This window comes from Emydura macquarii, unplaced genomic scaffold (assembly GCF_026122565.2).
Source record: "Emydura macquarii macquarii isolate MOO-44397 ecotype Brisbane River unplaced genomic scaffold, CSIRO-AGI_Emac_v2 contig_2863, whole genome shotgun sequence".
In the NCBI taxonomy this organism is placed as follows: Eukaryota; Metazoa; Chordata; order Testudines; family Chelidae; genus Emydura; species Emydura macquarii.
Window position 1 is genome coordinate 3,483,485 of NW_027133000.1, and position 17,387 is coordinate 3,500,871.

At 38.5% G+C, this 17,387-nt stretch overlaps 1 protein-coding gene across 1 annotated transcript in view; it reads right to left on the bottom strand.

The window, feature by feature from the left end:
- COL25A1 (collagen type XXV alpha 1 chain) overlaps positions 1-17,387 on the bottom strand; it is a 421,681-nt gene that overhangs the window by 114,135 nt on the left and 290,159 nt on the right. Inside the window, exons 6-9 of the mRNA XM_067568260.1 lie at positions 13,274-13,300; positions 13,087-13,113; positions 2,498-2,557; positions 462-569 (exon numbers count right to left, since the gene is read on the bottom strand). Coding sequence (XP_067424361.1) covers positions 462-569; positions 2,498-2,557; positions 13,087-13,113; positions 13,274-13,300 — 222 coding nt within the window. The remainder of the gene's footprint in view (positions 1-461; positions 570-2,497; positions 2,558-13,086; positions 13,114-13,273; positions 13,301-17,387) is intronic.

Genomic DNA, 17,387 nt, shown 5'->3' on the forward strand with positions numbered 1-17,387 from the left:
TCTGAGAATTTAACAATCCATTTTCTCTAACTTCATTTTTAAAAAATATTAATCATCGTTAGGAAGCTAGAAGTCAAATCAAACACACAATAACCTGGATTCAAACTGAGCTTTAAGTGAGTGGCTGGGTAGCGACATTCTCTTCTTGTTTGCAAAGAGGCTGCCCAGCACTGCCATAATTAGAACATTAGGGAACAATTCAGACAGTCAGGAACTTGGGGAAACAATTGTCAGGACTGGGAGTCATGAGATCTGGGTGCTGTTCTTGGCCCGGCTACTTACTCACAGCATATTGCTGTAAGCATGTCATATAACCTCCCTCTGGTTCAGTTTCCCCATTGATAAAATGTGAATAATAATATTTCCAACCTCACAGGAGTGTTTCTGAGGCTAAATTTATTCATGCGTGTAAAGCACTCACATACCACAGTGATGCCACTATATCCTCTAGGCTAACTCACCGGTACTCCAGGTATCCCTCGGGGGCCATCTTTGCCAGTGTCTCCTGGAGGACCTCTGGGTCCTGGTGGTCCTGGAGGACCAGGGGGTCCAGCTTGTCCTTGGTCACCCTGAACAGGAGTGAACAAAATCATCATCAGAAGTTCAGCTGTACAAAGCCCCACAAAAAGGCAATTTACCTATACTATGTTCCTGATGGGCTGAAGTGGCTGTTATGAGCAGGATGCTTGGTTTGATCATGGATGGAGATGGTCTTTAAACAGCTTCTTCATTTCTTATGGCTGAGATTGCAGTTCACCTCAGAAGACTAATGTGCTGAACCTATATTGTGCAACCAGCTAATAGAGCCACAAAGAGTGAGACTCAGGTTCAATAGCAGGGTTTACACTGATGTTGCTTTGCAAAATTCTACTCACCATTTCCCAAAGCAAGCAACTGATTTGGAAGAGCAGGCATAATTTTCAATTTGTGATCATCATCATGATCACAGATTCATAGCAAAGACTGAGCGAGTAGGTTTGTCTGAGAGTTGTTACATTTTCTTAGCAATTTTGCAAAGCTCAACAACTGAGTACTGACGGAGGTCTAAAATGACAATGAAATATAATTGCCTTGCTGAAAAGTTGTATATAATATTTTATCTGTTTTCAGTAGCTGGTTGATAGTGATAAGTGGCTACTTTTATGGTTTAGATACATTGATTTTGCAATAACTTAATTTACAAACAAATTGTTAAAGCACATTTCTTTTAAAAAAACCCAGTATTTAATTTTATTCAGTTTCCAGAATATACTACAAACTACTATAAAAAGCCTTGTTGGCTGAATTTTAAATATGAACTTTTTAGCAAAGCTTCGTGTAGTTTCCACTGCTATTTTATACAAACATATTTCACCAAAAATGGTTTGGCTCCAGGATATTTTTCAGATTAATTACCCACTATAAGAAGGAATATGACAAAAAGTACAGTAGAGAGTAATATTCAAATGTAAAGAAGAACCAGATTCCAGTGAGATTAAGCACTACCTTAATGAGGCGGCGTTTAATGAGCTGCTGATCAGCAGAGAGAAACCCATGATTGATTTTAGGAAACACCATCTGATCAGGCAGGTGAGGTCAAAGGTTGAAGTTCAGAGGTGAGAGAGTTGAAGAATAGACATCAGAAGGCCCCAAGAAAGAAATAAAGATATATACATTAGACTTATAATAGCTAATATCATATAAACTGGTGCTTGTGTCTGATAAAATCTATGCCTTTTCTTTTAAAGAAGTTAATATGTAGATTCAGAGAATACAAGATAGAAGCTTTGTTACTTAGGGATCAGTTGAAGGTAACATAACACAAGTTCTCCTCCCAACAATTCTTCTAGGAATCTCTGAGTTCATCAACATCTTATAATCCTAAGGGTCTAAAATCACCACATTTCTTATATGCTGGTCTTTCAGCAAAGATTCCATAGACAAAGCACCAATTCAATTTTCAGTCAGATTTTTCCAGCCAGCATATTGTGCCATGATGAATAGTGCCATTTTAATGATATCTGAAGTCCAGGCATACCTAGATTGTTTAAATCCTTCCTGCATAGCACATTTTTCAAAGTGCATCTCCAAGTGGACAGCTTAAACTACTGGTGCATGACACATAAACAGATAATTGAATCTGCCTATGCTCATTAGGTGCCTGATGTACAGTATTTTGACATTTTCCATATTCTTGTATGTCGTAATAAAGTACAGTTATAATAAAGCTTCATCTAAAAACCAAAATGCCCTTCAAGAGTATGTGTGATGTGGATGCTGGTTTAGGTACTAACACACACACACAGCTGGCTTCTAATCTCACTCACACTGTACCTCAGGAGTAATTCCATTGGAGTAAGTGGAATTATAGCATGAAATCTACCTCAGTAATATCAGAATTAGGCCCATAGTAAGTCAGATGGGCTAACTGGAATCCCATGGTAAAATTAACTATTCATGTGCACTCTTATGCTGATACAGAGAGACCTGACTGAACAGGTACATGTCAGCCACAAACCTTGACAGTGAGGATCTGATTACTGTGGAGAGCAGCAACAGTGGGGAAGCCTGGCAGACCCTAGGGACACAACATAACATGGGACCAAAACAACACAACACAGAACATCACACAGACAATTTACTAATGGACAAACAAAACGAATACAGTGTTTAGTACGTCTCATTGCCTATCTACAGCTTTGTCTGTCATATGAGAAACAGAACTAGATGCAAGCAGTATATCAGAGATTTGGTTGATTATTTTGCACAAAGAAAATAAAGGAATTTTAAAGAGAAAATCAACCCAGCAGTACCACACATTATTATGGGTAATTATGAACATTTGACAGCTGTTAGGTTACAGCTGGCTGAGGTGTAAGTCATTTTCAATCAACATATGTTATAGTACTTCTAGAGAGGAGCGTGTTCAAAAGCTCTGCCTGGAGATCACTGCAGAGCCTGAAAGACTGAGAGCAGATCCTGACATGACTTTGAATTATTATGCCTCTAATATTCTGTTTAACATATGACATTCAGCACATAAAGTGATAGTCTATATATAATAATATACACTGAACAACGTTCCACTGTGAGATCAGGAGTAGTCAGACGGATGAGTCCAACATTCTTGTCTCCACCTTCAGGACAAAATTCTCCTCTCAAATCCCCCATGCTGGATCTAGCCTCTCACATTCTACTCTCCCTACACATGCATGACTCCCACTGTATTGATGAAGGGAGAGAAGAATACCAGAGTTGGAGCTTCTGAGAGGATGAGAGCAGTGAATTTTGCCCCCAATTTATACCTTTCCAGTATTGCATTGGAGGGAGGTTGTTAGATCTGTTAGCAAAGGGGAAAAGTCTCTCTCTCTTCTACAGTTGATCAGTATATTTTAAACAAAATCCTCTTCTAGCCTGTAGCACAGTATATTAGCTAAAGGATCTCAGGGCACTTTTAGCCTGACAGAGGCTGTAAGCTGCAGCAAAGTTTTTTAACCATTACAAATAGCTGAATACCACTTCTGTTTTTCACCCCTTTTGATCACAGTGATTTAAGATTTTTCTTTATAAATAAAGTCACAGGTATTTTCTAATGCCATTTCTCCAATGGTACATTTAAATCATATCTTAAGAACTGGGGCCTGATTCTCCTCTCATTTTGGTTTAACACTGATGTAACTTTACTGACTTCAGTGGCGTTACAGTGATTAAACTAGTGAAGTGAGCAGAGACTCTAGTACTGTACTGTAAGAAAACAAAACAAATTTTATTGGCCTTGCTACTTTCTGCGAAGTTTTGAAAGAACTACACTGTTCTCTTTTTATGTTTCTTAAACAAGCTAAAATCATCTAAACGCATACTGCTACCAAACACAGGAATGATGCACAATTTGGAAAACAGATGTCTTTAATTTGTGTTTGTCTTATTATGGAATATGAGTTTAAAAAGTTATTAGATGGTAACATGCCAGAATCTTTACATCTGTGTCTCATTAGTCCTGCTAGGCACGTGGTCCATTCCTTTTCTTGATAAAACCACAATACTTATATAATGAGAACAGGTACAACAAAAAGCCTACAAAAGAACTAACACCTGAATAGCAAAGATAAATATTAAATCTCACTTTTTAAAAAAAGGATAAATTGAAAATCTTTTAACAGTTCATTTTTACTCTGCAGGCTCTATGATTACAACATGATAATGCAGGAATTTTCATAGTTAGCTCTGACTATAATAGGCTTGAAATTTGGCAATTTAAAAAATATTGATGGAAATTCATATCAGTGTTGATTTATTCCCGCCTGAATATGAACCAGACCTGTGGATGAAATAGAAAAGGAGATTTTGTTCAGAAAAGGTGCCATTTCGCTCAACTTAAATTACACCTCTGGCATACTCAATCCCTCTGAAGCTACATCAACAAAACAAAGGGTAGTTATCAAGATTGCAGCTATTTGTATGTACAAATACATTAGGTCAAGAGAGGAACCCTCTTTTTAATGTGTGTTTAGGACCAGATTATGATTTGTTCTTATGAAGATGTGCAGTAGTAGAGAAAGGCACAGCTGCATAAAAGCCAAATCTTGCACTCAGGGTAACATAGAGACTGCTCCCTTCCTACTCCCACAGGGGAGCAAGGTGTTCCAAAAGGGAGTAGAAGGGAGTCAGGATAACAGTTCATCCCACATATAGTATCCTATGGAGCTAGCTAGCCCTCCAAAGATATTAGGTAGAAGAACCCTGCGAAGGTGAGCAGAAATGGGTACATAGTATCTGCATGCCTGGGAGCTCTGGGAGGCTTTCCATCTTCTGGAGTCCAGGGAACATGGTGCAAGTGCACAATGAGTCTCTCAAAATTAAAGGACATAAAAGATCTATCCTTTCCTCAAAATGAATTCTCCTCCTTCTTCTGTTCCTCTGCTACACAGACAGCCTTAAATAGTTCCTAGATCTGTCTGATTTTTTTGTTCTCTAACTAGAGCTATTACCAGGGACGGTTTCAAAGTTGCTCAGTGGTAGATTATTTTATTTATTTTGTTTTGAGTTTTATAACACACATACTAAGAGCACTCATCCCACACTCTGTGTGCCCCTTCTAATAATTACAACACTACAATAAGCAACAACTACATTGGACCATTAAGGTTCATTGACTATCACAATCTGAATTCATTCCTATCCCGGAGCTCCATTGGCTTACAACATCCAAATATGCACACACTGTCACATCCTCATCCCAACGCCTCCACAAATGTCTAAGCAAAATGGTGAGCTTTGGCGCATGCCCACAGTCATGGAATTGCACAATGCATAGGGCTCTGTTTACCAACTTGGAAACATATATCATGGCTGTACATTCCCATGTGACACCTATGGAGAGGAAACTGAAGAATGTTCTTGTTACATCCATCATACTGTAGTCTAACTTCTTCCATGCAGGAATTCCCACCAGCAGTCCCAGAATACACTCTAGTGGGAATACAATACACTCTGCTCAGCGTGGTAGTCTACATAAGGACAAAATTTCTTGAAGATATTTAAAAGACCCCATCAGAATTTTACTGCTGTATTAAAAATGCAGTAACATTATGAAGTCATTATTACTGCCTTTATATACTGCTACATATACTGTATGTTGACTGTTGGATTTGCTTATTATGAAAGCCACGACAAAGTCTTCATTCAAGAGACAAAGTAGGTGAGGTAATATCTTTTATTGGACCAGCATCAGTGGTGAAAGAGACAAGCTTTGAAGCTTATCTCTGAGCTCTTATTCAGGTGACCTGAAGTAAGCTTTGAAAGCTTGTCTCTTTCACCAACAGAAGTTGGTTCAGTAAAAGATATTACCTCACCCACCTTGTCTTTCTGATATCCTGGAACCAGCACAGCTACAACACTGCATAGAAAGTCTTCCTTAGGCTTTTCCTTCTGACCTATCAATAAACCCAAGCTGCACAAGCTTACATGTTCCTGTGAAGACATGGTAAATGAGACAGGAATTACCACCTGCTGCTCACTTGCACTTCCTAAAGTTACAGCCAGCTGCTGCTATTTCACATCAAATCACACAGGCTTCAGGCCAGAGTGATTCTGACACTCTTTATGGCTGACTTCCCTCCCCCACCTACCACTTCAAGTTCTAATTAATCCCTCAGACCAAGAGCCTGTCCTGCAGCTAATTATTGTACCTGCCCTGGGGAATACAGTGTGCTGTATCACTCTGTACTGTGGCACAGAATCTCAGCAGGAGCTCTTTTATACAATCCCTTTTATCACAACTGCTGTTTTCTCCATCAGCAAAATTCTGCTAACTAACACAATGCACTGCAATGAATGACAGACCTTTAATTTTAATGCATTATGCCACTGTTAAGAGTTTGTATCAAGTCAATAAAAACCTGACATTTAGCAATGAGCACAAACTAATTCCAGCTAGAAATGGGTCATTACAAAAACATTATTTTCTGTGATCATCACAACATTTTCATACCAGACTCTGATAAGCTGCTTTGTTTTTAGTATTAGATGAATTTCCAAAAATCCAGTATCCTCTCCAGAAATAACTCAATGACAAGTGTATTTTAAGTGGGACAATCTAGTTGCCTACACAACAAATGTACTACAGTCAGGCATAATGTGAGTTCCAAAGAACAATCTCAACCTGAACCACATGAATTGTCCTTTCTAAAGGCTTAGATCCAATTCAGCTTCCACTGAAAGAAACCCATTGGCTTCAACTGCAACCCTTATCAAATTGCACTCCGTTTTTGAGATATGAACTGAATAGGAGAGGACCTTAGTAAGCGCATGCCTCCCTCCTGGACACTGCTCAAAATCTGCAGTTTTGGCTCATTCCATTTCTATTAATTACATACACACTGAGGTGTCTGAATAGATAAATGGCACAAACTGTATTTAGAGTATTTATTATAGCTATGTAAAATAGTCACAATGAGCTTTATTTGATCAAATTTGTCTTTTTCAAGTGTGCAATACTTCATGGTAATTGAAACAATTTTACAAAATGTCAACATTTTGAGGTGAAATTTTGTGCATAATGTTTTTCACAACCTTGGGACAAGCCTGTGCGTGTTGGTGCACATAACAGAGATCAGGTTCTTAGAGAGCCTTCCTTACCCCTGCCTTCTTTGCACCACTGGCAAGGAGCCTAGTACAGACTGAAGATACCACCCCCAGCCATTAGACTAGTCATGCTGGCATTCTAATACAGGGGGGCAAGTACTCAGCACACTTCCCCAGGATGTCACAGCTGTAGTTGCCCTCTCCCATGGCACCCCAGGGCCATGACTTAAAAGGCATAGTCTGGCCCTAGGTGGTTGTAAAAAAATTGAAAGGCCACTTTTGTTAATTTTGAAGGAAGATATGGCCCAAGCCCATGTTTTCTAATGGAGTAAATATAGGTTGAGAGGCCAGAAGAACTTGAGTTCTGTTCTCACTCTTCTTTGGTTTGCATTCACAAAAGCTGTATTGCTTTTATGTGTGTAACTCTATTGAAACGAGTGGAGATACAATGGCAGAAAACTGGTGTAGCAGAGTGGAGAATCAGGGCCATTTACGTGGGTGGTAAATATCTTTGTTCCCATTTTAGAGACAGGAGAACTGAGAGTCAGAGATGTTAATTACTTGCCCAAGGTTGCACGGTAAGTCACAATTAGAATCAGGATGGGCCCTAGCCTCTGTGCAGTTCACCAGAGCACAGTGTCTCCCAAACAAGCCCTTAAAACATTCTAAACCTCAGTATTGTCACCTAACAAAGATATTGAAGATAGCTGAAATCATACCTTTATTTACATATGATGAGGCAGTGCAAAGATTAAGGGCTTGTCTAAATGGGAAGTTATACCATCATAGAGTACGGTGTGAATGTAACTTGCTATTCAGTTATACCAGTATAACACCTGTGTGGATACCCTTATTCTGGAATAAGAGAGGCTTTTTCTGGTTTAGCCTAAACTACTTTCAAACGGACATAACCTGCACCAGAAAAAAAGCTCTCTGCAATACAAATATCCACAAAGGGAGTTATACTGCTATACGTATGGTGGTTTAAAGTCACACTTTACCAAATACTTGTATAACTTCCCACATAGACAAGCCCTAAAATTACTTAATCTGAAAGGAGAATAGCTAGAGGGGACTTGATTTTGACCTGCTGAATTATGGGCAGTGTAATGAAAACTAATTAGTTCTTCCCTGAAACAGACAAACAAGAACAAGAGGGCACTAAGTGAAATTAATGGCCAGTACATTAGAACAAATAAAAAGAAACACTTCTTTGTATGGCATATAGTCTGTCAGTGAAAGGAACCTAGGAGGTCATCAAGACAAATATTACAATGTGGCAGGATTAGATAATTTAATCGCCATTAATACTGTATAATTTAGAGCTATATAAGAATGCTGCATTCAGGGCATAAACTAATTGCACAAGGGTTCAAGAAGAAATCACTGCATCACACCAGTAAATTACATACGGTTTGGAGAGTTTTCATCATATCCTAAAGAACTGGGTGCTGGCCACTGCTTGCAGCAGGACCCCAAATTAGAAGAACAAATGGTTTGATACAGTATGGCAATTCCTATTTTGGGAACCGAGCCTGTTCTGACTGAAATTAATGGAAGTTCACCACTTATCTCAAAGGAGAGAAGAATTAGGCTTCCGGCTGGAAATACATTACAAGGCATTTTTGATGCAAGGTAGAGACTGGTGATTTATTCTTCAGTCTCTAATTACTAATTTTCTGATTTGTCAGTAGAGAGTAAATAGTTGGACTAGACCCTATTAAAGTCACTATGGGTTTACTTCTTTAGAGCAAAATAGTCCCAAAGTGTTGTTTTTATGGTGCATTTCCTGGAAACATATTAACTAAAGTTACTGTATATGTATTAGTCAATCTGGTTTACAAACAATTTGATTTTTTCCCCCAAATACTCCCTCAACAGGCAAAATTTACAGATATCTTTAGTTTCCATTTAACATGGAACACTTTATCAAAGCTCTTCTCTAACAGAGTCTGAAATGTAATAAGCAAAAAAGTGCTTTGATTGGAACATGTAATCAGGACATTTTTAATTTCAATGAATTTGCTGTCATCATGCCAACATCTGTCAATACTAGAAGAAATTTAAATAGGTTTCCTGCACTCAAGTACAGAACCTGCAAAGCATCAATTGCAACATGGCTATTTCTCTTTCCTGAGCAATACATACAGCAGCAGCAAATTCATTAAAGGAAAAGACCAGGGAGGCAAGTGTTAAGCAAATAGGAACAGTGCATTACTATCTGGGCCTAACTGTTTTAACAGAGCAAAACAATCTGTTTAATCATTCAAGTCAACAAAGGTTAAGATAATAAAATAAACTTCTGAATGCCTTCCTTTTCTGGAACTTAATCTCTCCTGCTGAAGACATTTTAAAGATGCTATCAGTTTTGTGTAGATCCAGCTGTTAGGAAAATTTACTTGAGCACACTGTGAGGAGAAAATAATTTTATGAAAGCCATTATGTACGGCTCCTGGGTGGCTTGTTATTGCACCTCGCTCCCAAAACTAATTTAGAACCAGCTGTTAGCTTATGATTTTTAGATCTGATAAACAATAAATCTCTCATGTATCAGGAGTGAATGACAGAAGCTGTTTATTATGTCATTTGCAGGAAGATGATAGCAGACTGATTAAGATACTGTGCTATAGCTCCTTTAGCCACTGCACATTCACCTCTCAAAGTCTATTTTCATTAATTAGGTTTCAACCTCTGCTGGGCAATAAATCCTTTGCAATCTAAAGGTGGCAGGGTTCCTTAAGTAATAGTCATTATGAAATCTTCAAAGACTCTGCTAGTTTCTAATCAAATAGTTTTAAATTGAAGTGGAGCTGAGCAATTGGAACTGAGCAGTGGCTTACTCTAATAGCCCATAGGCTAAAATACATCAATTTTAATTTTCAATGCCATGGCTCAGTATAGCACTGCAGACCTCTACAGTGAGAGGTGAAACAAGCATCCTCTACAAAATGGACATTGATTCAGAAGATTTACCAACATGGAGCCTCTTACACTTGGGATTGGAGGAATTCTGGTTCTGCAGGTGACCAAAAAATCTGGTCCAATCAGAATCAGAAGTTAGCAACAAATATACATGTATAGAAAACCAACTTACTTGGGGAGACCAAACAGTTAGCATAGGACTTTCAAGAGTACTCAGCACTGACATATCTCTAGTCTCAGTGGAGTTAATGAGGCAGGCCAATTCTGAGAACATTTGAAAAATCCAACCCCTAACAAACATTAGCCCCTTTAAAAAAAAAAAAAAACGTGGAAAAAATAGCCATAACTCCAAGAAAATTGCAAGTCTCTGAACCTCCAAATAATGTTTGCAGGATCAGGGACCCTCATTTTCAATTCTGTAACTCTATCTATTAATGGGAGATGTATTAAGGGCTTTGTTTTCAAACCAGATAGGCATACTATTGCTCACCTACCTCATGCATACTGTTACCATGAGTGTGCGTGCAAATCAAGTAATGTGGACTTCTGCAACTCTGAAACACTATATTTAATTCTTCCCCTCTCCCCCCAATAGTTTCAGAGTGATTTAAGCAAGGAACATCTTTACATTTTTAAGATCAAAAGAGAAAAGTTAACAAAGGGATGTGTTTGAGGGTAGCAAGAAAGATGTTCTTGTGTCGGGTATAAGTAATGAGAGAAGGTGATGATCTACATCCTTCTCTTCATTTCACTATGAATTTTGCAAGCTTCAGGGTCCCATTTTGACCTTGGCAAATCTCCACTTTTTATTTTGGTTTCTTTTACTAAAGAAAGTGCCTTAAGGAAGAAGGTGGCTGTTATAAAGGCTAAGGAGCTCTTTTGAATTTTCAAAGCCATAAAAATGACTTGGAGCAGTAAAACCTTTGCTATAAGCAAGACTGAGCTTCAAAAACATTTGTAAAAACTTTCTTATATAACAAATAAACTGCAGGCTCCATATCTCCAGTAGATAAGCTAGTCTGAAAGTGTCCAGGACGCTCAGGTATAGTAACGTGTCTATTTGCAGGCTTTTTTAGTGCAAATGTTGATGTCATTCCAGTTTCACTTTCAGGCAAAATACTTCTGGGAACAATAGAAAACATTATAGTGGCAACCACCACAATACCTATTTCACATATGAAATGATGCAAAACATACAGAAAGGTAACCAAGCAAGGAACAAGTAGGTATAGTTTCATTTTGGTGCATAATGGATTTACACCTATAACTTCCATTAATTACCCATGTCTAATCCCTTAGCAATGCAAATTGAGGACATACATCCTGAAGACAGTAATCAGAAAAGATAACTATTGTACCATGAAAAATAAAATGGTAAGAAGCACTGTCCTAATATTTACACTTGAAATATCTGAGAAAAAAGAAGGAAAGGTTATTGCATGGTATATCCAAACTCATTTTTAGAAAGATAAGGACATGAGAGAAGAGATTGCAAATTACTCAAACTATATCAACAAATTTCTTAATGAAACACTTCAATACAGTGTAAACAAATTAAACCAATGATGAAGCATAATCTAAACTACAGGATACTGTCTCCCAACTCTGCATCACCAATCCTGACATGTCAATACCATCCAATCCTACATCTCAGCCACTCTCTCTCTGATATCTCCTGCATATCGCCGCACTGTCAACTTAAACATAACATGTTTGAAGTTGAACTCGTTGGATCTGAGTATTCTGTACCTTCTAGCTGCACGGCATTAGTCTAAAGTCTAACTAGATTTGCTAGCTCTAGAACTGAAGAGTTGCAAAAATGGTTTAAAGCCACTTTGCCCCTTTCTCATCTCTCTAGATTTGTACCAAGATTGCTCGGCCAGTCTACAGAATCTGTGCCCTTTTCGCCACTCCCAAACCCTCTCCAATACTCCATTCCCTGTCATCATTAACACTACCTTCATTCTCCCATAACCTATGAGCCATCTCTGATTCTACCCTCTATCCTGCCACACCTAACCATGCCCTTTGCAAATCTTTCATTTCTTACTCAACAGAATTTCCGAACTCCAACCTTTTCTTTCTTTCCATCCTGCTAACACTCTCATCCAGGCCCTGATGATCTCTTTGGCGTAACTACTGCAACCTTCTCTGGCCTCACTCAGACCTGCTGTTCTGACCATGTTAACCCCCCCCCTTTGAATTCCTCCACTGACAACTCCTTCTCCACCACATCAAATTCAAGATCCTTGTCCTCAGTTTTTTAGGGCCCTTCACTTAAAGTATTAAAATATTAAAATAAAAATATAGTAACTAATTGACAAAAAACGTGCCCTGGCACATAATGTCATGAGAAAATTCATAAATATGTAACTGAACTGAGCCTCTGTATCATTAGAACAATATGTCCAAACATTTGTATAATGAAGAACAGATGTAAAGAGAATGAACTGGCACTACCAACATAACAATATATTCATCATTGTATTCCTGTGATTAAAACAAACACAATATTTAAAAACTAAAATAACCCCACAAGGAATGTGTTATGTTTACATTGCTAACTCTAAAATTTGCTCTATTTCTAACTGCTTGAAAAAATGCTATGTTTAAGAGACAATAATATTATTCTATTAAGTACATATATTAGTCCATGAATGTGCCATGTTTTTATAATCCTCTAAATAATGGATATTTTAAAGTGAAAATATAGGACCAAATTTATTAAATTCCCTACTTGCCCTCTACATTTTAGGAGTCCATGCAAGACCTGAAAGATGGCTGGGGAAACTGGAAAGTTGCTCTAGCAAACCAACTCTTACACAGCATAGCAAAATCACTGTCAAATGCATTTGACACTAGCAGCAGTTGTATATTTTAATATATAGTAATGTTTGAATGGCTACTGTTACTCAAATGCTTCTCAGAGACTATTTCGTTATATTAGGTATTGCTGTCCTGCAGACATTTACTAAAACATGCAGGGTAAAAGCAGCTAATAAGCATGACTAGATAAGACACTATGTTTAATTTAGTTTTGCGCTAAGGACTAATTGCCTACTCAGGGAAGGGGAATTGTAACATTTTTTTTAAGATGCTTACCCGAGGGCCCTGATCACCTTGATCTCCCTGCAAAGTGGAAAGATGAGATGATAGTTTTAACACAGCATCTGTGTGCTACCCAACTCTCTTACATAATCTCACATCATACTGCTTCAATAGAAACTGTGTGACCAGTTATTATCATGAGGGGTTTCCATTTATTTTGTAAATGTTGACGTCTACTCACCTTCTCGCCTTTTGGACCAGGAGGGCCCTGAAAAAAACAGAAAAGAATTGACAAATTATTGATGCTAATGATGTTCAATGACTAGTTTTAGGGACATAATAAGAAGCAGGTCTGAATGATCTAGAGATCTATTGCTAACGTTAAAATTTCTCATGGTTTTCATTCCATCAACCGCAGGTATTTTAGGGAGAGGATCTGCAAAGTTTTAGTAGCAGGTGTAGTAGAGTTACTGCTGTTCAGTTGTGCCCAGTGTCCTCAGTAAGACTACTCACAATAGTAAAAAATAAATAAATAAAGTAAGAGTGAAATCCTGGAAATGGCGAATGGCACTGGCAAAACTCCCTCTGACTTCAGCAGAGCCAGGATTTTATCCTACATCTGATAATAAGCATCTTCAAAAACAGTAAAACTTTTTACCAAATATAGCTAATAAATCCAGAGTTTTATAAATCTGTCATGTATTTTTGCAGTGTTCTTAAATTAGAACAGTAAAGAAAAATTGGATTAGGAATTTTAGGAGCATAGCAAGTCATGCTTAGACCAGCGGCAGACTGTGATGTGGTAGAGGAAAGTGAGCAATTCTGTATCAGAATTCAGTTTGATATGACTTTTCAGAATGAATTATAATTATTTTAAAAACACCTGACAAACAAAATGGTGTAGTGGTGATATTAGGGTGGTACTGTAAGTTCTTTCATTATTCTCTGTTTACTGAACAAGTTCCCAGCGTCTGTGCTGTGCAACTGAATAGAATCAACTTTCTATTCTCAATTCTCAAGCTATGGTTTGTGGTTCACTTGCTGGTATTCTGCACGGTACTGGTAGATTAAATGGGGCTGATTTTGTTTCCATGTTTCCAGCTCCTTCTGAAGATGTCCAGGTGTTTCAGTGTAAAGAAGAGCTAAGGCACTGGTAAAAGCAGCTGCAAACGAAGAGGACAAGCCAGTCTAGCTATGTTTAGTAGGGGCCATTGCTACAGCATCTTTACCAAAGCACCACCACCACCAGCATAGTTAAAAATAACTAAGTATCTTCCGAATGTCACTTCTCCATGTAAGCAAGCGATGTAACTGCCAGAAGGATGTTGCATGATCACAAATGGGAGGGGAAGTGGCCCATGAAACACTGTCTCTTAGGATGTTGGCTATGGTGTGTTTAAAAAAGCTTTGAAAACTCCTTTTCTAGCCAATTTCCTGTGTATTTTTAAGGGCTCCCCAACACGTAGGAGAGCCCCAGCTGCTATACCTTTTAAGGGGATTCAATTTATATTAACTTCTGTAGATTGCCATCTCATCTGGCTAGTTCAGGAGGAAAGAATCAAGCCCTGGCATAGAATCACAGAATATTAGGGTTGGAAGTGACCTCAGAAAGTCATCTAATCCAACCCCAATTCAATCATCCCACCCAAGCTTTGTCAAGCCGCACCTTAAAAATCTCTAAGGATCAAGATTCCACCACCTCCCTAGGTAACCCATTCCAGTGCTTCACCACCCTCCTAGTGAAAAAGTTTTTCCTAATACCCAACCTAGACCTCCCCCACTGCAACTTGAGACCATTGCTCCTTGTTCTGTCATCTACTACCACTGAGAACAGACTAGCTCCATCCTCCCTGGAATTCCCTTTCAAGTAGTTAAAAGTTGCTATAAAATGCTCCCTCATTCTTCTCTTCTGCAGACAAAAACCAGCCCAGTTCCCTCAGCCTCTCCTCATAAGTCATGTGCTTCAGCCCCCTAATAATTTTTGTTGCCCTCTTCCGGACTCATGATCGTCCTTTCCTTCCAATTTCTCCTCTGGGATGGCTAGCATCGCTAGCTAGATGAGTGGAGCCCTTGAACTCAATTGAATATAATGACTGTAGTTGTGTCCCTCTCCCCCTTCTGTTACCACAAAGAGGTTGGGCATAGTCCTTCCCTAAAGTTTAAAAAACAAATTAAAGAACAGATAAACTTGTGATGCGCATTTGTCTGACATCCACTTAGTCAACTTACATCTCACACTGCTTCTTCGCAATGCAGAGGTACACATACCTAACAGTTAAAACTGCATGCAGAATTCTGCATTCTGTGTCAGCAACTGACCCTATGACTGCTTGTCTTGATGTGACTCAGAGGGATAATAATGCAGCATATTTTCAGTAGGCCTGCTTTAAAACATGTGAATAGATATCAAGCTTGCAAGCTCTCAGATAAACATATCAACATTTACCAACGGTTACTGCAGAATAGTGTCTGAGAGTGTAGTGTAGTAATGGAATAGTAATTGTTGGTAAACACTGACTTTATAATGGTGACACTGTACCAAGAATACAATATGGGTTGTGTTACATTCCATTACTTTAAAAAATAATCCTATAACTGACCTTTGACAACCCATCAATAGTGTACGATAGCTAAGAGGTCAGATTCAGTAACGCTGTATATTACACTCCCTGTGCCAGTGGGGTCTCCTGCAGCACAAAGGTATTCACCTCAAGGAAGGGCCGGGAATTTTACTGCCACTGCACTCTCTTGTGATTTTTGTTTGTGTCAGTGGAATGCAGTTAGTTCACAGTCAGGTTTTGACAGAAACTCCAGTGGCAGAAACTGCTGAAGCGATGGTACAGCTGTTGCAGCTATTGCCCTTCCCGACCAGTGCCACCCACTTGCTGGGCTCACAGGGATGCAATTAGTTAATTCTGACACAACTAAGGTTGCAGTCAATTTGCACCATCACAACCTTCTTCCCAGTAGACTTCCTAAAGCTCTGGGAGTATGAATGAGACTCTGATCTATGGTTTTTAATAGAGCTGGTTGGATTATTTGTTTCAAATAACTTATCCAATTATTTTTGCCCTCTTTTCTCTTTGCAGATTATCCACGAACAGGTTCTGATTTCTGCGAATTAGTTAATTATTCACAATTGTCTGATGGATCAAATTGGTTGCTGGAGTATTTGCTTTTTGCACAAATATAGCTAGTTATCTAAGTCACATGGCTTGTTTCTGTTTCCTAATTGGATATTTTATAATTAAGAAGAATCCCTCTTTCTGCTTACAAATTATCTATAAGTATTCATAAATGTTCCACAAATCTCTTGTATGAATAAATAAAAATATCTTTTCAAAATGGCCACAGAGCATTTTTGATGTGAATGCTCACACAAACACTTGTACTTTTTTCACAATGCTTTTGCTTTGCTTTCCATGAGGTTTCTTGAAAATAAAAAAAATAGCTCTCCTAAATACCAGTAAAGGGAATCAGTGATGTTTTGTTACAAGACTATCATGTAATATTTTATGGCTCTAGTTTTTGAGCATAGAGTTTCCATTGTCTTGGGAACTTTAAAAAGGAAATCTCCAACCCTCAGCCTTTGACATCTCCTTTCCATTTTTGTGTTGAGAAATTCTCCCAAGGTTTTACTGCAGATTTTTTAAATGTGTGTGTTAGGGGGAGGGAGGAAAGGCTGTAAGGGTTTGGTATGAGGCAAAGTTATGTTTGTGGAGGGTGGGGTGAGAGTTTGGGGACTGGTCTGTTTAAAGTAGAGCAAGTGTTGCATAGGGTTTGTTTTTCCCAAAACTCTATTCTTCTTGTTAAGAGCATAGATACAAAGAACTGAGTGAGTAAAAAAATGCTAATTTTGAAGGCCGCATCAGAGACGTCTTGCCCTTTTCCAAAGGAGCTTTCTGTGCTTTCATTTGTGAGATGGCAGAGATCAAGCCTGTAGCTGCTGCACAAATGTGAAAGCATTTTGTGTCAGTTATATGAAACGTCTGAGGTCAGAACATTTCTGAAATAACTTTACAATGTTTTCACTGGAAACAGAGGCTCTTTTCTCAAAGTGTAATTATCTACTGCAGACTGCCATACGTTTTCAAATACAGTTTGTAGCCTGTTTGGCATAAGCAAGGCCTTGTAAATCACAAACACATGCAAAATTTGCATTCATAATTAGGTGATAAATACTGCTCTTTTAAAAACAGGGTGTGCCAAAGCAGACTGAAAGGCGTCCAGGCACCTGCCAACTGAGAACAAAGCTGAAGTAAGGGTCAACTACATTGTACAGCTGCTGCTGCTGCCCCTTAGTACAAACACCAGTGACATTTATACATTCAGGATTAATGGCAGGTGCTTCTTTT